This window comes from Buteo buteo, chromosome 7, assembly GCF_964188355.1.
Source record: "Buteo buteo chromosome 7, bButBut1.hap1.1, whole genome shotgun sequence".
NCBI lineage: Eukaryota > Metazoa > Chordata > Aves > Accipitriformes > Accipitridae > Buteo > Buteo buteo.
In genome coordinates, this window is record NC_134177.1 from 5564472 (window position 1) to 5587487 (window position 23016).

At 41.5% G+C, this 23016-nt stretch overlaps 1 protein-coding gene across 1 annotated transcript in view; it reads left to right on the forward strand.

Moving 5' to 3' along the window:
• LOC142032581 (uncharacterized) overlaps nucleotides 1-18643 on the forward strand; it is a 204933-nt gene extending 186290 nt beyond the window's left edge. The window contains exons 30-38 of the mRNA XM_075031353.1: nucleotides 34-165; nucleotides 4877-5005; nucleotides 5876-6001; nucleotides 6679-6807; nucleotides 9021-9149; nucleotides 9467-9595; nucleotides 10263-10388; nucleotides 12826-12954; nucleotides 13994-18643. Coding sequence (XP_074887454.1) covers nucleotides 34-165; nucleotides 4877-5005; nucleotides 5876-6001; nucleotides 6679-6807; nucleotides 9021-9149; nucleotides 9467-9595; nucleotides 10263-10388; nucleotides 12826-12954; nucleotides 13994-14073 — 1109 coding nt within the window. The 3' untranslated portion in view covers nucleotides 14074-18643. The remainder of the gene's footprint in view (nucleotides 1-33; nucleotides 166-4876; nucleotides 5006-5875; nucleotides 6002-6678; nucleotides 6808-9020; nucleotides 9150-9466; nucleotides 9596-10262; nucleotides 10389-12825; nucleotides 12955-13993) is intronic.
• Nucleotides 18644-23016: the final 4373 nt, after the last annotated feature.

Here is a 23016-nt window from a genome sequence, read left to right on the forward strand (position 1 = left end):
TAATTTATTGGTTTACATTTCCTTTTCCCCAAGCTTGTCCACCGGGCACGTATGGTAAGAACTGTAACCAAGTATGTCAGTGCTCTGCCGAGAATGAGGAATGTCACCCAGTGACCGGCGACTGTATGTGCCGCCCGGGGTACTACGGGGCCCTCTGCAACCTCCGTGAGTATTTTTGTGGGCTGTCCGCTTTCCGAGCGAGGACCGAGTTAGGCAGAAGCGTGTGCTGGTGCTTTGAGTTCATCTGTGTCAGTACATTCAGCATTGACTGAGATAAAATAAGCATAGGTTGGGTTAATTTACAATAATAAAATTACCTGTATTATTGCGAAGGAATATTTTTTTAAAAAGAAAATAATTAAAAGACAGACTCATTTAATAGCTACGTGCTTTCCAATTTCATGCCACGCTGAAGAATATCAGTATCATTCTCTGCATTTACCTCTCATCTTCAGCTACACCTGGATACTGTGTAGCTCCTTCATTTCCAAATACCTAGGCCAAAATAATTCCCGAAATCTCTGCGTGCTCAAGTGAGGACAAATAGTTATTAGAAAACAACAAGCTTCAATTGGCAATAAATATAAGTGATTCATAAAGTCACTTAAGTTGTCGGGCCTTCTGAGGAACAATCAAATTAAAACAAATTGTTACTCTGGATTGAAAAACGGTGACTAGTGTAGAGGACAACATGCCAATTGGCCGAACGCTCCATCATAAAAAATATTCCCTGATCCACATGCTTCATGCCAGTGTTTTAGGACATCTGTGAAGTTGTTTCTGGTGGAATGTGGCAACTGATAAGAAACATATACCAAAGTATCCAATAAGGGAGACAGTTAATTACCTTATTATTTACAACTTTAATTTTGTTCTTACTCCATGGCTTGTAATAATCTTGTTTTAAAAAAAAAAAAAAAAAAGCTGTCGTCTTTCAAGCTCAGTCTTTCTCTCTTTGGGAAATGTTTATTTTTTTTTCTTAGGAATCCAGTACAGCTCTGTTTGGTTTGCTTGCTTTTTTGCGTGACAATTTGGATACAAAGGCCAGCCGCAATATACGTGGCTCTAGTAAGGGTTAAACCTGTGCTGTACTCCTCGAGTAGAAATAGGAAAGAGGCTCATTTTAGAGACAGGCATTTGTATTACCATCATGTCATCACAAGTTATTCTTTTAAATGTAAATGTAAGGATTGATTCTATCCTCCTTTGTACATCAGTTCTCACCGTAAGCGAAATCAAAATCTGGCCTTCAACATCTCGGCTAGAGCCATCTGGATCCATTATACATTAGATTATAATAAATATTATAGTAGAGCAGTAGTGGAGATCAACTATTTAACAGTATCATTTTAAAAGACTTAATCATGGTTAGCCTATTACTTTTATGTAGCAATCTTTCAGTAGTGATTACCTGTGCGTGTAGTATAGTACCAAATCTCTATAGATTATAGTAAATGTCCTTGAGCTTGCTTAGATCCTTAAGATTTAATTTCAGAATTTTAAAATTTAAAACATTAGTAATTACACTGAAGTTCTGATATAAAAGAAATTACTTACAAAATGAAACCTATGTTTCGTTGCATTCAGAGGGGATTTTGGCACGGACTTCTGTGTAGCTAGGATTAAACCTGTAGCATATGAAACATAAGCCTTCATGGCGTTGTGTTCTCTTAGATTCCAAAAAATACACAGTATCTTGCACAGCAAATTCTCACTTAATAAATACAGTTTTGTTAAATGTTTACTGGAGAGATAATGGAATGGTGGAGGTTCACAGAGAGAGAACATTTGTCTTGCATCTATGAGGAGTTTTTTCCCTATTCTCCCCTATGCCACTCTGACCATTGCATAGACAGACACAAAACTGGAAGGAAAACAGTTTAAGTGGGAGTTATTTTTAGGTTTAGGTCAGTGGAGTGAGAGACTGTGGACCTGATTCTGAAGTGACTGTCTGATAACTAAGGATAGCTAGCGTGACTTTGGTGGGAATACTCCGTGTTCCCGCCGTCCCCACTGCAGGGAGAACTGGGGCTGCTCCAGGATGAAGAAGCTTTCGATATAATATTAAAAACAGCATAGGGAGCCGCTCCCAAAGACGTGAAATGGGCTTCAGTCCAGTCAACATGTGGTTGGATGCTGCTGGAAACGGTTTCTGGCAACTATTGCTATATTTATAGTACTGTGAAAAAAGGTTCAAGAAAGTATCTATAAAAGGTGTAGTTGGCTGGGAAGTCAAATTTCCAGGAGCCAAGAGCAACGAGGCTTTCATGTTCTCAAATTTTGGAGTGAAGAGCTGAAACAGTCTCTTGGCAGGATCCAAAGGAAGCAGACAAACTAGCAATAAGGTTCCCATCAATTGTCCATAACTCGGTGGACGGGCAGATCTACTTGAGTGGAGTTATGAATAAAAAGCAGTAAGTGGTGTTGTAATGGGTAAAAAAAATCCCATGCTATGTCTCGGTGACATTTACTGGGCTGAGTGAACCCTGAGCCAGAAAGAGCTCACCAACTTCACCTTCAAGCTGTAGGTAACAGGATGCTTCAGAAGTGATTTTTTTTGAAAATGCAATTAACATTGGTAAGAAAAGCCCTAGCGTATGCAGTTGGTATGAAAAGATTTAGAAGCTCTTGATCATGGCGAACCCACCCAAACCAGAAGGAAAAAATCAAGAAATGAGTTAGAAATCTGGCTGCTGCTCCTGCCATTCTCAGAAAAAACATAAGTCAGATGCACAGGAAACTGTTAAATTAGAAAATGTCTTTATGAGATAACTGGTGGTTAGAGGCTAACCCTCTTTATAAAGGCAGAGCCTACTTAAATGGCAGGACACTGTGTAAATTGCCCTAGCTATCTGCATAGAAGTTCTTCTGCAAAGTAGTAACAGATGAGATGGCCTTGTTAAAAATCACATGAACGTCGCAGCTGATGTGTTTGCCCTGCTTGTGCTGCTCCCTGTTGAACCGTAACAAATAAAATGCTGCAAGGGTGAATACATTGGTAAGGAGGGAATTACTGCATCCCTTTCAGTAACGGAGCATCTCTTTCTGGTCTTGAGCTGAGGAACAACTCTGAAAGCTTTGCCAGGGAGAAGCAACATGTTTAGGAGTGTGGGAAACAGAATTAAAAAAAAGGGAAAAGCCAAATTATGACTGAAAGGAAAGGGAGGAGGAGAAGAGAAACTCACTTAGAGTCCAGTTAAATTGTTGAATCTGGGTGTGTCCTTAACTTCATGTCTTGGTGGAAATGAAATGGATGTTGCAGGGCTCACTCCTTGGTGCCAGGGTTTGCACATGAAACAGATTTTCTGTACTGACAGATGGAAGCACTGATGACGAAGTATTCATTGAGAAGAAGCCGTGGTTGAGAATGGCTGGGGAGAGTATCTGCTTGTTATAAAAGTGTGTATCTGTTTAGTCCTGATGATTTGCTATCCTGGTTTGAGCGGAAGCCAATTTTCAGTTTTATTTTAAAAGGCATCCCTTTAAAGCTTCACCATAAGCTCTCCCTCTCTATTGAACAGTTCAAAAAATCCAGAGATTTCTCCAGCCACTTCAGACCATGGTTTCATGCCTTCAGAAAAGAGAGAGAATATATAAAGTTATTTGTGCACAGATTGTGAGAGATCTGTTGCTTGGAGACATGTGCAAATATATATTCAACCAGATTTCTAAAGTAGCCATAGGCTTTTCTTTTGCCAGGGGAAGAGAAGGAAGGAAGGAGCAAAGAAATGGCATGTAGTGGTAGTAGCACTAGTGGAACTGTTCAGCAGTGATCACGTTGCTTTAAAAACACCAGCTTCTCCCTCTTCACTGGAAAATTAGGAGAATAATCTGCATCTCTAGAGTTCAGTGGTGGCATGCTGGAGGCAACCCTGACACACGGAGGCATGTACCTAGCAGCTCTGCCCAGTTCTTTTCCTCAGTTCCAGCCTCCATCGCTCTAAAGAGCATCTTGAAGACATGGGCTAAGCATGGCAGATGCATTCATGTCTTTCTCATCTTGTATTCAGCTCTCCTTCAACATTAGCTGTCCAAAAAGAAACCAGAAATACTCGCTACCACCTGGAAAACCTCTTCATGGACAGCTCGTTGCCATGTAACACTGGCTCAGCAATCCATCCAGGTCTAATGTTTCTTCTGGTTATTACAAAATACAGCTGCTTTTTTTTTTCCTCTGGAGAATTTTCTGGCTTTGCATTTAAACCATCTCTCTTCTGTATCTATCTTCTGAGAAGGTGTCTTCTGAAATTTCATGCTATTGTCACATGCATATTTTCATAGTCTTCCATCCGCAGCCCACTAGATGTGCCAGAGTAATGCCAGCTCCAGTTTGGAGGGAAAGAGTAGATTATAAAGGAAACGAACTTTCTTCAACATTTTTAAAAGACGAGACCTGGCCCAGTATCCATAGCTGGTCAGCTAAAAAGACTGCTAAAAGGGGCAGAGATGGCTCACGGCTTCTCACCGTCTCAGGCAAACCAGGCTGTTGCTGCCCAAAGGAAGAGGGACCAGGGCCCCATCTCTCCATCTCTGCCATAGGAGGGAAAGGGGGGAACAGGTTGGCTTGGAACAGAAATCCAGGAGGAAAAACGTCTGAAGAATGGGGCTCGCTTTTCTTGCTACCATTACGTGGGAGGAATGGGAAGAGCAGGCAGAGCCAGGAGCAGTTGGACCAGGCTTGGCGGGGGTTTGACATTGGAAGTCAGCACTGCCTTGCTGCCCCAAGGACTGCCATCTACTCCTGGCCCTCTAGAAGGGAATAGAGTTAGAAAATGAAAAGCCAATTTGGGTTGAAAGCAACAAAGTGCTTATGACATGAGGTGCAATGGCCCCAGTAGCAACATAGCCTAATTGCTATTTTGTTCTTTTAAAACAGGGTGTCCAAAAGGTACTTATGGTTCAAACTGCCAAACCCCTTGTAAATGCATGAATGGAGGCCAATGCGACCCTGCGTCGGGAACTTGTGATTGTGAGCCTGGTTTCATTGGAGCCGACTGTAGTAAAAGTAAGCCAACATTCATGTTCTGCTTCTTTCAAAAAACAGCAGAGAGAATAATCTGCATAAGAGCTTGTCAGTAGAAAAACAGAAAGATCCCAGCTACCTCCTCCTTGAATTGTAAATCAGGATTCCAGCTTTGTAAAAAAATCTCTTGCAAAATATTTTCCCTCTCTTCTGCATGTGTAGAAGCAAAGACACTCATCCCAGGATTACAACCTGCTTGCCCAAATTTATTTCTAGAGCCAGCTCAGCATGAATTGCTCAAGTTCCTTCTTCCTGTCCAAAATTTCTAGGTTGAGAAATTATCTCAATATTTTGCTTCACACTATGGTGCCATTAGTTTCAATAAATGGGAAAAAGATCAAGTTTTGTCATGGCAAAACTGGTAAAGGCTCCATGGCAACCCTACTCTTACTTCTGTATTTCAGAGCTAAGTTGTGTGGCTGAAAGTCTGTGCTGTTTCCAAAGCTATGACCTCTCTGAAGTTCCCTCTCTCACAGAAAAGCAATGTTTTAATGTTTAGTAGCCTATAGCTTTGCTCTTCAGCATAGGGCAGCATCAATATTAAGGAAGGAAAGACGTCTTTAGCTGGAAGGATGAGCAGCTGATATTTCAGTTGTACGTTCACCTTTTTGGTAGGAAAGCTACTAAATGTTCCATGTGAAACCATGGTTTGTATTTATAACCTCAAGTAAAGTTTCAGAGGAAGAAGCAGTCATGACTTTGGATGGATTTTGGTTCCACAGCTGTTGCTTTGAAGCATATTAGCTGGAATAAAAATGAAGCCAACTCTACCTATAAGATCCTGCCTATGTTAAAAATGAAAACTGGCATTGGATACCCAGGGTGTTTAACAAAACTCTGCTTTTCCTTCAGCTTGCCCTGAAAACCGATACGGGAAGGACTGCACCCTGTTCTGTGCATGTGGTAAAGGTCAGTGTGACCCACGGACTGGCAAGTGTACCTGTCCTCCCGGCCAAATGGGACCCAGCTGTCAGCAAGGTAACAAAGCGGGACCCAAGGTCATCTTGTCAGTTGGTGACATGCTTAAAACCACCAGCAAATAAAATTCGGCGCCAAACATTGTTTATAACTGTGTTTCCCAATGCGGTCGCTTGATAACGTTGCGGTTTGCTGTACTCGGCCCCTGTCCCTCTCCGCTCCATCGCCCTGTCTTTATCCTGCCCCCGTCTCCTGTCCGCATCTCACCACTTTGCTCCACCACACTCGGTACCATTGCGCTGGTTTCTCCGCAAAGCTGAAGTGACTCCTTTCAGAGACTGCAGTCCAAACAGAACATAAAGATGGGGGAAAGGGTAGTTTGTACCACACGACATGAGCAGGGTGAGGGTGCTGTGGAGGGATGGGGCTAAATTTAGAAGCAAGTTGCTTGAGCTGAAAAAGTGAAGGGAGAGGATTTGCTGAAGAGTTGAGAGATGGGACAAAGGGCGGAGAGCAAGAGGAGTAAACGTGGAGTGAAGCCAAGTGAGGAGATATGGCAAGACAGAGAGTGTTTGGCTGAAACTGCTAATAAGCATGGAGTACAGCGTCCCACAGCCCTCGGGAGACGCCAGGGATACTCTGTGGGGAGCATGTGTTTGTATTTATTCCCTGTAACCTTCATCCTTTTTTGGGATGCTAATTTTTTTTTTTTTTCGAACTTTGTTAATTCTCTGTAGTGTGTCCCCAGGGACAATATGGCCCCAACTGCCACCTGACATGTACCTGTCAGAACGGCGGTATCTGTGACCACGTGGATGGCAACTGCACTTGTGGGCTCGGCTGGACAGGAAGATCGTGCGAGAAAGGTAATTTTCTGCTTTGGTGATAGTGGATGTGTACATTCAAGCAGCGGTTTGCAGTGTCTACAGACCCACAAAAGGGGACAGGCTTTGCTTAAGTACACTCCCTCCCAGCTGCATTCATCTCTGTAGCTTCTCTCATGCAGAACTGCCCCTAGTTAGAGCTTTAGGTCTTTTTTTCAGAGACAAGTTTCCTCGTGAGTCCTGCTCTGTAACTCTCATAAATTCCTTGACACAGACTGTTATTTCTTCTCCTGTCCAACTTTTGTGTTCCTTCGTTCATGGGAACATTGTTTTGTATCTTCTCTCACGTGCTCCTCCGAGGTCAGCAGAAGCCTCCATCTCCCTCCTCTCTTGTTATGTTCTCTCTTGTTATTCTCTTCCCTTTGACATTGGACTGCAGTTGAACTTCCCATGTATTGACTTCCCTGCTAGTACAGTTCTGACAACATCTGTCCAAAGCAATTGAGATTGTCGTGCTGTGACAGCTCTCCCTTACACAAGACAAAGCACATTTAAACAGAATAAGCTCAGTTTTCACTCCAGGAGCCCTCCTGCCAGCCCAGAGTAGAGTCTTTCCAAGTCTTTCCTTCTGTTCATCTCCCAAAAGTCATTCTGCATTTCTGCGTTCCCATGGCTCTCTCTAGATAAGAGATATCTGTATAGTTGTGGACTTAAATGTTCAGGAAACCGTGAGTTTACTGGTATGAAGTATGAATAGTTAGTTCGGAGTAGTTAGTTCTGAGTTCACATTCAAGACAAATGTCATCGTTACGTCATAACTGTCGTGGTGCAATCTCCCCAGCGCACTCCCAGGCCGTCATTTACAGCCTTTCTGTCCCTGACATCTGTAGAATATCTACCTCAAAACTCCATACGTATTTTTACCAAGAACTAGTCGTTCTTGACACTTTTTTAGCAGCATTCTTCCATGCAGTTGTTTCACTTTGCACCTGAGAAGACCCAGACACCCACTTTATGCATGCGTGTGTGCAGAGAAGGAGCCGGGAGGAAAGAAACGATGCTAACTACATGGAGCCACTCACAATGTGCATACCACCACGGATAGGCACTAAAAAAGTGCAGTTTACCAAAAAACGGCTAACTTCATGTTGTGTAGGCCACCTGTGTTCATCTCTGTTTGTCTGCTCCTTGAAATCTCTGTAACCACCCGTAGGCAGCATTTGGGTTGCAAAACCTCAGTAGGGTCATGCAGGTGTCACCACATGGAGCAGTGGATCGTGGGTGTATCTTAGAGGCGTGCTTAGATAAAACGTCTCTGAAGTCAAGCACAGGAGGCAGACATGCACACATCGTGTAAGGGATGGTGTGTTATATCACTAGAAAGAACTTCACTGTTTATCTTTTGACAGAAATCGCTAAGTTATTGGGAAAATTGAGTCTTGATTTCCACAGCAGTGTGGGTTTGAGTGTGTTTTGACTCGAAATCAAAGGCAGCTAATCAGGCATCCTTTTTCTAGTGATTAGATATGATGTTCTTGAAAGCTCTTGTCTGACATTTGCAGTTATGAATCTGATTATTTGGACGGCCACGCTCATTTAAGTTGGTCTGCCCAGATTCAAATTATCACAGCAGTGGGAAGTTAACTTATGCAGAAGTGATGCCTAGGTTAATTATATTGGCACAGTCACTTTTGCATGACTCGGCTTTCAGTAATTTGAGAAGTGTTTGGTTCTGTAAAAGCAGATATCTCATTATACATGGGAAGTCTGTTGCTATGTGTGAAAAAGAGATCCTCTGGGTTTTATTAGGAATTGGAATAGTGTGAACTCCAATGATAACACAGAGGAAGAAAAGCTTCGTGTTTTCTTTCACACTTTCTGAGTGCCTGAAAGAAAATATTGCTGTAGATAGAGGAAAAAAAATTGAAGATACCATTTATGCCATTTACTATGTGGCTTTACAACACTGACTACATGAAGAGACAAATTAAAAAAGGTAGACTATAAAAAGTACAAGGCAATTGCTGTTCAGACATCTATATAATACAAAAGATTTCTTATCAAAGTATGTAAATACATCATAGTTCTGCAGAAATGCTGTGTCTTCATAACAAACGTTCTCCTTGGCTCTGCAATTTACTGTATGGGCATCATACTTCAGCTATACAAGCTATCACGCAAGAGCTTTTCTGGGTGAGGTCAGTGATTTTTTTTGTTGTTGTTCGTCTGTTTTTCTGTCCGTGTCCTGCCAGCAGAATGTCTCCCAGGGAAGTATGGGTCTGGCTGCGGCTTGGACTGCTCGTGCCAGCACAACGGCACCTGCGACAGGTTCACGGGCTGCTGCCAATGCCCCGAGGGTTACTACGGCCACTCCTGTGAGCACAGTAAGTGGAACCACGCTGGGCAGCCTCCTCCAACAGTGATGGGAAGCGGGGCTTCGGAGTAGTCACGTAAACGTCTCACCGGTTCAGTTAAAATTTTTGGGGTGTCCCAGATCACCCGGCTGCTTCCAGATCTGACTAACTTGCATACCTCTGATGCTGGGGTGGTAGAAGTTTAAAAGCACATGGCATTATTAGAGTGAATGGTAAATACAATTTTTTGTTGGTTCCCAGGGAACGTAGCTAACAATACAGAAGATTTTAAAGAGATATATGTTTTTCTTCATAAACCTTCCTCATTTGATACTTTCATTTTTCAGGGTGTCCCTTTGGATTTTATGGGCTAAGCTGTCTTCATGCATGTGCCTGTAAAAATGGAGCGAGCTGTGATGCAGTGACAGGACAGTGCATTTGTCCGTTGGGCTATCAAGGTGTCTACTGTGAGAAAGGTACTTGTACCCCTCTGACATAAAAGAAAACAAACAAACAAACAAAAAAACAAAATAAAACCCCCTAAAAACCATGTCATTACTCAAATTTTTGATTGAGAGCAACTTCTTCCATATTTTGAGCTTTATGAATATCCCAAACCACTAGATTTGGGATTGTTTACCTGCTATATAGCTGGGTGTTCTCATTTCCTTAGAAATTAACTAATCTGGTTCCAATTAACACGGTGAAAGTCCTGGTCTCCGTGATGTCTTGCAGCAATGAGTTCCACATGTTGTTTATTAAAAATAAGTCCCTTTTACTGATTGTAATTTTGATTCTAAAACTCTAAATGAGATTATTAAATAGGTGCATGTCAGACCTGTTGAGTGTTATGGAATGGTCTTCTAGAGAGTTCTAATTAAAAATGAAAATAAGTGCCAGTTACACTTCTGGGACAGTTTTACAGATACCTGTGGTAGGTTAGATTAGACGAACCTGACATAAGGAGAGTTCATACAAATATTATGCCTATTCCACTATGTTTGATTCTTCATTAAACTTGGCATTTACACTAGCTTCAGTGGAGAGTTTATGGGCTTTCCTCTGAGATATCCTGGAAAAACTCTGGCCTAATGTACATCTTGCCATTCAAATGCACATCTAAAAAAGTGCTCCTGCTGTCAGGCTGCGACAGGGGCTGGTTTGGAGAAAGGTGCCGGCACCGGTGCGACTGTGGAGGAGCTCCTTGTGATCCAGAGACTGGGAAGTGCCTTTGCCCACCTGGGAAGACTGGAGACAAATGTGGCGTTGGTAAGGGTAATATTTTCTAAGGGCTGGACTACGTATAGTTAAACCAATATGACCTGTTTGTCTAAGCATAACTGTGAAAGGACATTTACCGGTATTCAAGAACACATTGTTTGTAGCAAATTACTCTTACCGGTTATCAACAGCTTTATCAACAGGCTGTACCTCTTGATTTAATCAATATTTAGACTGAAACACTGATAGGAAAACTGTTTATGGGTCAGCTGTAAAATGTCATTCGCCCTGAGTTTTGGAGAACCTACGGTGGTGAAGAATATACCAAGAAGCCCATGGTTTTCCAGACGTAGCTGGGAAGACTCCAGAGGGTGCAAATGGGCACGAAGGGATACAGTTGCTGTGTGTCTTGTCACACGGACATTTGTGACCCTTTTCAGACCAATGCAAAAGTATGTCCAGCTCCGGGTTTGCTTTGCCAGGAAGGAAGGCAGAATCCCTGCGGATGAGGGTAGCGGAGCTGCAGCAGCTATGCCTGCCTCTGGGGTTCAGCAGTAGTCCAGGAACATTTAATCCAAATAAAATTCCCTCATTTGCAGCACAGGCACTTGGGCTGTGTGTTTGGGGAAATGATTGGCCCATGAGAACAGAATTATTTTGTAACAAGGGTATAAAAATAGGTGAGAAAATTCTCCTGTAGGGAAAACCAGTCCTACCGCTGTAGCCTGATGAGATGGTTGCAGGGCTGAGAGGCAGCAATGACAGGCAAAATTCTCGAGCCAGAGTCTGATCACTGTTATGACGGAGTAAATTTAGGGTAATCACTGGAGTAAAAGGAATTGCAGCGGTTTAAACAAGTGTAAGAAGAGATTTGTGATCCTAATTCTGTGGCAAACAAGATAAAAGGAGTGAACATCCATGTGCTACTATTGGAGGTTCCCACCAGGAACCATAATCCTCCTGAGCCCCCGAATCACAGTGGGGGAATATTATTTCTCCTTTTGTTCTAGGATAGAGCAGGAAACAGCTTTAATCAGGCTGTTATTAATGCAAAGTAATTGATGGGAGCTTAAGTGTTAGTGCAACCTGCAAAACTAAAATGGAAAATTATTTGCTTCCCTCTCCGTGCTGTCCTGTGGTCAGAAAGCGAAGCCACCCAGTCTGCAGGCACTGGTGCGATGGGGGACATCAGCCACCCCTGCGGCAAGCACGGCGCTGAGCATCCAGGGGCCTTTCCAGCGAAATTTTAGGCAGAAGTGGAACACAAGGGGGAAGCTCAGCACCAAAAATGTAAACGGAGGTTTTGCTTCTTGCAAACTCTAGGAGTCATTTTTATTTTTCTTAAACCAGCTAGGGCAGCCCCCATCCATGAAAAGCTGTTATGGGGTAGGTTTTATTTGCATTTTTATTTTCAATTAGGCTCAGTTCATCTGTGATATAACTGTGAGCAGCTGTGACTGTGCAGCAGCCATAAAGATAAAAGGCCTGATTTTAATTTGAACTCTGGTAAAGCACCCATTAAACAGGCAAAATGTTAATTAAAAAAAAAAAAGAGAGAGAATATAACAGACTTTTATGGGCGCTCTTTTTCTGTAGTAAATTAACATTGCAGACTTTCAAACAGATGTCTTAAATACACATTGTTATTAACATGAAAATGTGGTATTACATAAATGAAAATCAGGTCCAGAGGTGTTTGAGGAGACCTTTTCTCATAACATTTCCTAATTGAAAAGGCCAAGCTCTGAGCGCACAGGGAGAGTTCTCCCACGTGTTGGGGCTGCAGCTGATGCAGGGCTCAGCAGCACTTTTATTTACCTAAATGGTGCTTGTGTGAGAAAGCAAGCGCCTTGATTATTTACAGTATTCTCTAGCAAGGTGAGGGAGAGAGGGCTATTGTTTACAGTGTATTTAGCGCCCTGCCTTGTGACCTGCTGCTAACTTTTCCTTCATGCCCGTACTCTGACTGCATAAAAAAATTGCAGTGAGGTATGAAATGTATTTTTGTTTGGGAGTGAGACTTTTTGCGAGTTTAATTTGTCAGGAGGCAGCAGAATTGTGCAGTTGGAGTAAGACATAAGAGTATATATAAAATGGATTAATTTTCAATTTCACATTCTTTGAGCGAAGGCTCTCTGCTGGTGCACGCAGACAGCCAAGCTGTGCAGTGGAGAGCTGCAGAAGATAGTGTGGATCCAGGATGCTGACTGTAACTTTCCTGAGCAGATCCCAAGATCTTTTCTGTTGGGCTCTCAACCCCTGTTTTTACACCAGTCATGGTTTCCATTCTGGGAACTTCTTTAGGACAGCTGGGCTACAGTTTGGGCAGACCATGCGGTAGATGAAACTTGAGGACTGCAAGGCTTTCCAAAATGTCATGTTTTAATGTTAACAGATGTAGGTGTCTGAGTAGCTTCCTGATCCCGGAGAACAGGGAAACTACTAGGGAGCATTCACCCTTTTCCAAATGCTTCTGTCCTTCCAGAATGCAGGTCAGACCAGTACGGCCCCGACTGCTCCCTGCGATGCCAGTGTGCCAGCAAATCCCAGTGCAATCCGTACAATGGGAACTGCGTATGCCCAGCCACGTGGATGGGGCCAACCTGCAAAGAAGGTAATACAAGCTGGAGATGTGCAGCCTTTCTTAGTTGAAGAATTCATGCATCGACTACGGTGGTGGTCAGTGGACCCTTTGGACAGGAGTGTCACGCAAACATGGTGCTCAGCAGCAGCCACCACAGTTTCTGCGTCGGGCTGTGTGAGGCAGAAGCTGTTCTGCATTTCCACCTCTGGCGAAAAACTCAGAGCCTGTGATAGCAGCAGCTTTGCTTGGAAGGGTTGCGTTTGGTGTGTGCTGTCCTCCCAAATGTCTAGGCGCCTGATGGTGCAAATGCCAGCAGACAACTGCAAATGCCAGGAGTCGTTCCAGGTGGTTGTGAGGTCTTGGCCAAGCTGAACTGACTCAGTGCAGTGATTTCCCCTCAGAGCAAGCTGCGGGGATCTTGCACAGCCTGCTCAAGGATTCCCGAGACTGCCTCCAGCACAGCTGTGCCGGAGAGCGATACACTCTTCTACGCCTGCCAGTATGAAATCTTGCCTGAAATAGTTGATATCCACAGCCTCTGTAAGGTGAATAAGGAGGTTTACTTGCTGTACGTGCAATCACATTTGCTTACTTTTTGTAGAGGTGTCAGGTTTTGAAGAGCATGGTGAGATGTGATAAGCCAGACAAGTAGATAAAAGATTGGAAAATAGATTTGGATTGATTTGTGAGCGTGCTAAAGCACTCATCACACTGTCATCACAAAAAGGTTTGGGTTTTTTTTTTATTTAGATAATTTTTCCTCTTAATGAGATATAATACTGAGTGAAAGTTGCCTCCCACTTGTAAGCTAATCACCAACTGGCTTGATGATGATACCGTACGATTCTGCATTTAGTTTAGGAAACTCTTTGGGAACCTTTCATTTGAGAGGTGTTTTATTGTTTTGCCTGCTCTCTGCCTCTGTGAGGAGGTCAGTGTAACTTAGTCCTCTACCTTCTTTTGAAGAGTACAATTTATTGAATTATTTAAGTGTAAATTGTATAATCTATATAATATTTCAGTATTATGTTATATAGACCTGAAACCGTGTTTCTACTTAATTCTCTAGGTGGCCCTCCAAAGCCTCCTTTTTATGAAGAACAAACTCAAGAAAGAGGGAATATTTTTCCAAGAGCTCTACAACAGTAACATTTGGACTAATAAATGAACTGTTTTATATGCACAGACGGTATTTGAATTTGGATATGAAAACAGCTATTCAATTCAGCTTGAATTGTACTGAAGTATTCACACTTCTTATGGAAGACTACAGAGGCCATTTAGTAGCTGGATCCTTTTAAAAAGTTGAATCTGTTTCATGTATTTATTCCTAGCTCTTACCCCTCCATTAATCTGCTCTAGACATTCTTTCTGATATATAATATAATTCATTGTTTGAAAGCTTGGACATGTTTTTAATAAGACCAGCTCCAAAGAGTATCAGGCTAAGCAGTATGTAACACATCAACGTGCAGTGAGCCACACCACGTATAAGTGGCTTTCTGAACCTGCTTGACAACCAGCATGAAGCTTAATGAGCATTTCACGGATTATGAAGCCAATATGGATTCACTGCAAAATCACATTGCACAGAAACTAGTGGGATTCACCAAATTAATTCGTCTTTGAAGAACATTGTGTGCTCTAGAAAAAGCATTCAGTCTAATTTTAAACTTGCAACTGAAGAAGAATCCACCACAGTCCTCAATAAGTTTTTAATTAATTTAAGAATATGTACTGCATTGCTAGTGTGGATTGACTGATTGGAAGGTCTCCATCTATATCTTGCTTATGTCTGAAACCATCTTCCAAAGAGCATGGTGTCATCTGTCATGCTTTTGTGGCTTTCTGTGTTCTCCCATCTTGTCAGCTGAGTTTCTCAGTGGTTTGTCAAGTCAAACTGCGCAGCAGTTCTCACCAAACAGTACCTGCTAACACAGAAAAGAGTTCTATCTTGGATAGAGGAAGCAGATAGTAAGCGAGGGTAGATGTTTAAAGATAATCTCTGTGTTCTTTATATAAAGGATTATAAAGTGCTTTTACTGCACAATAGTTTGATTAAGTCAGCTTTAAAAAGTCCTGATACAATTCAACAGCTGCTGTTGGTCACTTAATAGAATAAAGACATTTTGGTGCTATTTTGTCTTTTTAGACAGGTTGTTCTTTAATATAGGACTATGTCATAATAAAGAAATAATGTTCTTTATTTTAATGTTCTGAGTTAACCAGACTAAAAGATTTCAGAGTACCTCTTTATACCTCTCTTTAGGTTAGGATTTGCAAAATCTATGTAGTAACAACCTCTTGAGTCTGACTATATCAAAAGTGCACTTATTAAAGGGCGTCAGGACCATGGGCTCAGCAGACATGGTAGTACAGGCAGTTCCAGGTCTTGTGTTCACACTACCATTCACACACCATAACGAACTGCAACTCTGCAAGAGAAGGTTTTTGTCTTAGAAGAGACAAAGTGACAGTAATTGGTGCTAACTTTCGATTTTTAAAGATGATGTTTGTTGTTGCGGTTGGATAATGAGTAGGTGAAGTAACAATTTTAACCCATGGTTCACCTCAGGTCTTAAACACATCTGTAGTCATTAACTGTCCAGTACGAAGCATGCAACGGTTGCTCACCTGGGACTTTAATTCAAACTGTCATCTATAGGAAGCAATACACATTTGGTAGGTATTTTTCAAGCTTCATGGAAGTCTTATTGTTGTTATTCATCACTTCATCGGTATTGAAAGTCATCCGAAACACAGTAAAGATATTTGTGAATGTGTCAAAATTAATTAACCAACTGTGCTTTCAGCCAGAAAATCACAGGGGCTGATGCTAATCCCTTGTCGTTTCTTCTTTAGAGCTCTATAAATGTCGCTGGAAAGTTTACTCAATGTAAATGTGGCACAATTGTTGTCCCAAAACTAGTCAGAAGTGTGTGGCTCTCTGCAGGGCTTTACTGTCAGCTGTGACATTTTAAATGTTCTTTTGGAGATGTGATGGCCTGGGTCTGATCCTGCAGTTATGTGAATTTGGGGTGATTTCACTGAACGGGAACTGACAAGGTAACCCTTGTGTGAGACAGTTAGATATAATCTTAGCAACTGCTGGAGAAGAATGATCCAAGTTAAGCAATTTACATGTTTTGATCTTAACTATGTATTTACCGCAGAGCCAAACTACAGGAGTAATCCAAGCGTCGCATTATATTCAAGATTTTTCATAGAATCAGAGTAAGTTAAGTTGTAAGAGACCTCTAAAAGTCCAGGCTTCTCTTCAAAGCCTGGTCAACTTCAAAGTTAAATGGCATTGCTCAGAGATTCTTCCAGTTGAGTTCTGAATATCTCCAAGGATGGAGATCCCACCACCTCTTTGAGCTCTTGTCCCAGTGAAAATGTCATGCTCGCTTTTTTTTTTTCCTAGTTTCTAATCAGAGTTTCCTAAGTTTCAACTTTGGTCCGCTGCTTCTCATCCTTTCAGTGTGCATCTCTGAGAAGTGTTTGGCTTCATCTCATCTACAGCCCCCATGGGGTAGTTGAAGACAGCAGCAATACCTCCCCTTGGTCTTCTCTTCTGAAGACTGAGCAAACCCTGCTCCCTCAGCCCCAACTGTGTCAGCCCCCACTACCTCGGTGACCCTCCACTCTCCCCGTTCCAGTACAGCGGACATTTCAGTTTAGGGAAAGACGCCCGGTGACTGGTATGGTTACTCAGCAGCTAATACATAAAACCCAAGAACTTACATTTTGCTGTTTGACAGCACTTTACAAAATGTACTGGTTTTTTCTTATCTATGTATACTGATAGGTGATTAGAGCAGCTAATCAAAGGGGAAGCCTTTCTCAAGCCATATTATTTACACCTGTGTATACTTGTTTACATTTTCCACGTACCTTGATAATAGAATTGTAAATATGTAGTATAAAGGAAATAAAAGATTTTTTGTATTAAGTATTTTTAAAGAATGTCACAATTTTAGGTACATGATGAAACACGTATTTTAAGTGACTGATACTGAGCCTGTGCCAATGAATTAGAGGCCCAAGTAGATCTGCCTGGGAAATATTTCAGCAAACTTTTTTTTAAATCCAAAAATGCCACTTCATACAAAACTGTTCACATGCAATAGTCTTTTTTATGCATTCCTCCTTCAGAATACTTCTTAGCTTCTTTTTGCTCTTGCCTTGGGGAAAGAAGTTCACTTCAGTGCCATTAAACAGATCATATGACCTTGTTCCAAAACAAAGTACCATCATATAAAGGTAAAAAGTGAAATATTTCATATTAAAAGATTACTTTAGATGGGGTGGTTTTGAGTGTCTTTTCTTGATTCTCTACTTGTGAAGGTTTTCACTTTTTTCACAAGGCAGGGAAAATGTTTACAGGATGTTGTTTTCTAGAAGAAGGGCCAAAAGTTTATGTCATTAGCTATTAATTAAGGAAGTTTACTTGCTTGTGATGTCATTAATATGTTTTGATGCTGCTCCTTACTGCAGATTAACAAATTTACCTAATTCTGTGCCTACAAAATGGTCTTTATTAGACAGCATGTACTTTTTAATGGAAGAGCTACTAACTTAGTTTTTCTGGAGATTGATTTTGTGGCAAGTGAGTTTAATTACTACTAAAATAATATAACTCTGCTTACTTGCTTTGTCCGATTCCAGTGAAAAACTGTCAGTCCTGAACATAGCACTGGAGCTTGTTGAAAATGAAAGTGAAAACTTCAGTGAAAATGGCTTTTATATTTAAATTTATGTCCATCTTCCACTTGGTAAATGCCTTTCTTGGCTCTCCATTTCCCAGAAGACTGAAGTTAATTATGCTTTCTTGAAAAGAGTGTTCTGTGTATTCCACTGCAACACACTTGCGTGCACAGATAACTCCTTTCAGAAAGACATTTAAATTACTTTGACCATGCAGTTTCTGTGCCAAATCCCACTCTCTTACCTTGTTGTATATTCCAGATAACTTCAGTTTGAGAAGAGTGGAAATGAGTTGAGTGTAACTCAGTGGGTCCAGCAGAATCTTACTCAATGTGAATTCATGAAACCAGAACATGTTTTAAGTTAGACTTCAGTATTTATAACACTATCCTCATAGGAAAACAATCAGAATTTTAAAAATTCCCTGCTTTCCCTGCCAAAAATTATTATTCTACTTTTATCCTTTTTATGTTGAAGAACTATAGCTATTAAAGTTTGCCCAGATTTCTTGCCAACCATATTATTTTGATTGGCTGCAGGTTTCTGTTTGTGTAAGTAATAACCATCATAGTATCAGGAGCTGCCAACGGGACAAACATGGAAATTATACCTCTATGTCCTTCCCAGAAGAGCCAAAGACACTTTTTGGAGCCATGGTGGCTTCATACTGTTGACCTAACAGTGACAAATGACGTTTCTGTTAGAGTTTAGCTTCTTATCAGAGCAAACAAAAGCTTAGGAAGAGTCCTTGAGAGAACTGGTGGACCAAGAAACCTCCATCCTCCCATCCTTGCGTTAATTTTTTTTCTAGTTAGGCTAGAAACCTTCTCAGTCCCCAGTTCTTGAAGGACTTTTCCTGCACGTCGACCTGTGGCTGACTGCAGCAGCTCTGTGCATGAGCTGCGACTGCCCAATAATTCTTTTGCGGGGTCAAAGCTTTAAATTCTAACACTGTGTAAAGCAATTTCTAGGAGTAAACACCGTATCTCAGACTTGTAGAGCGTAAATTGTTTATTCTGTTCCTTTTATTGCTTTTAATAAGCACTTGCATAGCAATATTATGTCTTTGTGAATTTGTAATCCCTGTTCAAAGAATATGTGGGATGTATCTCAAAACTGTACTGTACTTTCTGTTGTACACGTATCATAGCAAAAGGATGCTGACTTTTTTATATAAACATGTCATTAAAACTTGTTCTTGTTTTCTCCTCATTGATAACCTTGAAGCAGTAGGCTCATGTTGCGGATGAAACTTTATTCTGTTGAACTAATTTGCATTCAGAGCAAACACGTGAATTCACACCTGCTTTTAGTAGTTTGTATAGAATAAATAATGGCCTATACGTAAATGGGTTTATATACGATCCCTGACCAGAGCAACTTGTCCAGTGACCGAGCCTGATAAATAGAGATTTCTGGCACTCAGACTCCAGAGTATTAGAAATATTCAAAACACAGCATAAATCTTGCTGGAAGAGGATGGTTATGAAGTGTAACGTTTCTGGAAGACTTGGGCATGAAGCGCTTTGAAAGCATTCGAAACCGCACACCTGCGGGCTTCTATCAGCCGCCTTGGACGCTTCCCAGAGCCCAATACTCGCTGAACAAATAGCTCGGTTCACCTTAAGGGTATTGTCTTCTCACATTGGCAGGAGCTAAAGGAACACATGTGCCTGTTTAATGCCAAATAATGCAATAAGTGTGTGCTGGTTAACTGGAAGTAGCATGCTAAATTGAATTCAAAATGTGTAACAAAGGGGGGACAGTTTATCAAGCTGTCAGAGAAAAAGAAGACAGATATGGCTAGCTAGCTTCTGGGAGAACAGCTCTACAGGCTTGGACTTATTTTTAAATTTTAGAGCAAACATTTTAAATTAAGCTCTGTAGTACTGCAGGATTTTGTCGTATGTGGTTTGCTTCACTTTTCATAGAGTTTTCAACAAGGAATAGAATAATTAAGTTCATTTGGTTTGTCATCTTTTTAACATATGTTATAAAGATAGTTCTATAATCATTGCAACCTATTCAATAATTTCTTTGTTAGAAGCAATATTTAAACTATTCAAAGAAATTGTTGATGTTATTTCACTAATCTTTCAGTCCCTATGATTGCTATAAATAGCTGATCAAAAGGTAGACGTGGGCATATTAAACCATAATATTCTCAATTTACACAGCGTTAGCATTGATCTATGTCTTAAACCTGTAAAACAGCCACATCTCTGCAGCACTCGAAATGTTCATGTATGCCTGCAATAGAGATATGGCACCAGAAAAAGCGTGATCTTGTGACTGTGATTCAGAAAGCACTGCTCCGTGGTATGGTCCCCTCAGCATCTTCAGACGCTGTTAAACCAGGCTGAGGCCAGCACTGCTTATCTCTTCTTTTAGTCAGCACTAAAAGTTCACAGGGTGCTAATATTCTGTATACACACAGTAAAAAACCCAAACCTGTCCAAAGCCCATGAGTGGTTTAAAAATGACTTAAAAATTCTGTATGATAAGGTGCTGCTTTGTTGATTCCTTCAAGCATGGTAGTTAAAAAAAATACAACTCAGTCGTGTTGTTTTATATATGAATAAAGATGTCAGCAGCTAGTCATCTAACTGTCCATGCCATTTGGCAGTATCTAGCTTCCTTTTCAGTAATAGCCCAATAAATCTTTATCTTTTAGTAAGCTGATGACAGCAAAACATCTTGAGAAGCTGCATGTGGTGTAGATATTATAGTTAATGTTTAAAATGCTTCGTGCCATCATCTACTGGGTGTTTTTTCCAGTCCAGATGTAACATCTTGGCTTAAGGCATGTGCTCACATCTCCCTCTAGTGACTCCAAGAGCCTAATGATAATTAAACTAATTAATTATTTTAGGGGCTGTGATTTCTTCGTGTAAGTGATCAAAGAGTTAGGCTTGCTGCTCCTCAGATGTCAAATCTTGGCTAATTAATTAATATAGTAAACTGTGACCTACTAGCATCAGTCGTAGACCGTGGCCCACCTGAGCAAAGGCTGCACAAACGTAGCGAGGTGACGGTCCTGCCCTGAGACCCCCCTGTTTGTCCACGGCAACGGAGATCCATCTCTGCTCGGGTGGCCTTGGCGCTCACACGGACCTCTTACCAAAAATAATACAAAATTCACAGTTTTCCAATTTGCAGAAGTTTCTCTACTTTGCATCGACTTTTTTTTTTTATTTTATTTTTTTTTCCTACCTACACATCTTTCTTAGTTCATCCAGAAACATGAAGGAAGCCTCTTGTGAAATGCAAGGGTTGTCTCATCTCTGTCCCCTTGCTTGGAAGATGGCGTGGAGGCTTTCCAGCGTGGGAGCACCAGAGTTAACTGAGCGCACATTGCTTGGTTAAGTGGAGCCATATTTGGGGTGGAAATGCGCCATGTTCCCACTGATTCTGCCCTGTTGTTCCAGTTCTCATTAACAAGAAGCTGGCCTGTCATTTCTTTGTTATTTTGTAAGTCTTAGCATGCTATAAATTACTTACAAAGTGACTTAATGAAATTTCTCTGGTTTTCACAGCTGGAGGTTTTTTTTCAACCAGAAATCCACTTTTAAATGATTTATATATCCTGTAAGATACACGGTAGGATTCCTTGCTGTATGTCGTCAGCAAAGAATAAGATCAGTGCGAGCAGAGGCTATTGGGGGTAATTCCTGCCTGTCTGTTTGCTTTTTTCCCTTTTTCTATTTGACATTTATGTTGCGGTAGCCATTGTGGATCTTGGCCTTGCACTACTAGGAACACGAAAAGCCTGCTTTTAATTATTCCTTTAACCTTTAGGGTGTATATGAAGTATAGAATAGCAAGCGTAACAGCATCACGTTAAATATGGGCTGTATTCCTGGGTTATGAGGGACGGGAGTGCTGCAGGAACGGCCTCACAGCGAACTGCTCCGGCCAGGGCACTGCCCTGCTCGAGCCTTTTGTGAAACCCTTCTCCACCCTCTCAAAAGTGAGAGGCTTGAACAGACACCTTGAAGGACTATTTGAACTGTTCACTGTCTTATTTAGTGTGTATTTTTTACAAGTACTAGCAAATTTGATCAGAAAATAGTTATTTTTGGCTGCCAATGTGGCAAAACCACTTAAAATACAAACTCAAGAATGTGTTGAAAGGAGACGGTTTGCCAGCACAGCTATTGTTGCAGCAAAGTCTCCCCTCTGATCCAATGGGAATCCTCTCTCCGAGATATATTACTTAAAAAGTTAAGGTGGGTGTCAAGCACCTGGAAAATTTTTACACTTTTGAAAAGCCTGTTGGCGGGGTTGTTTTGGTTTGGTTTCTTGTTGCAAACCCTTTTGCTGTGGCGTGGTAGCTGGGGTTTTTCCTTCCCTTGGAAGCTTTGCAGATTAATTCAGTAATCCGGTGTCACCGGTTTGATAATGTGCTACCTAAGAAGGATAACAACGGAGGTGTGTGACTTGGGGAAGCGCAACCAGCCCTTTAAGTGCCAGTTTTTTACTCTAAAAAAGTAAGTATAGTGTCATGATGAATTTGCAGTGAATTTTCTCTTATTTCTGATTTCTAGCTCAAAAAAAGTGCCTTTTAGCTGATTTTTTTTTTCTTTTTTTAATATATTAAAAAACCAGTGCTACTCCCAGGGGTGCAGTCCCCCCCGACTACCACACAGGGCCCTCTGGAGAGCCAGGGCTGCCTCCCCTGGGAAAAATCAAAAAAGTTCTGTAAGGGTTTGGGACAGAATGATTTTCACCTAAGCACGGCAGCAGTAAAAATCCGTTTTAATGCATATCTCGGTGAGTGCTTGTGCAAGCAGAAAACAGCCCCTGAACACTTCAGGAACTGAAAAAGGGACGAATCCACCGCGCCTGTTATCTTGAGTACGTAAATGGTGCTTCAGTGCCCTGCGCTACAGCTATCACATCATAAGCGTGTGCCAAGTCACGGGAGAGGTGAAAAACATTACGGCCGGTAAATGAATGTTTTGAGTAGGCATGAAGGAGGATGTTGAAAACCGGGTTTCTTCCTGACTGCTGCCAGGAGTAGAAAGCACCACACAAGAGACTTTGAAGGTTCCTCTGGGAAAAATGCCATTACCAACTCAACTGTGGTGCGTTGTCCAAGTTGCCCTGAAGGAATCTCTGCCAGAAACACCTGTTAACAATAAGGACTTGTTAATGTTTCACAATTATTTTCCCAAGCATGTTATTGCTACACCGGTCCCCGACACAAGAAATTTTGGCAAACATTAAATACACATGATACCTGTGAAACCTCTGGTCTGTCTGCATCTGCAAAGACCAAGATAAAGCTGCATCTGCAGGTCTGGTGGGGACTCTGTGGAGCTAAGCTTGCACTCAGCAGGGAGGGATTAATGGGGTGTGTTGGGCACACACTTGGGATCCTTT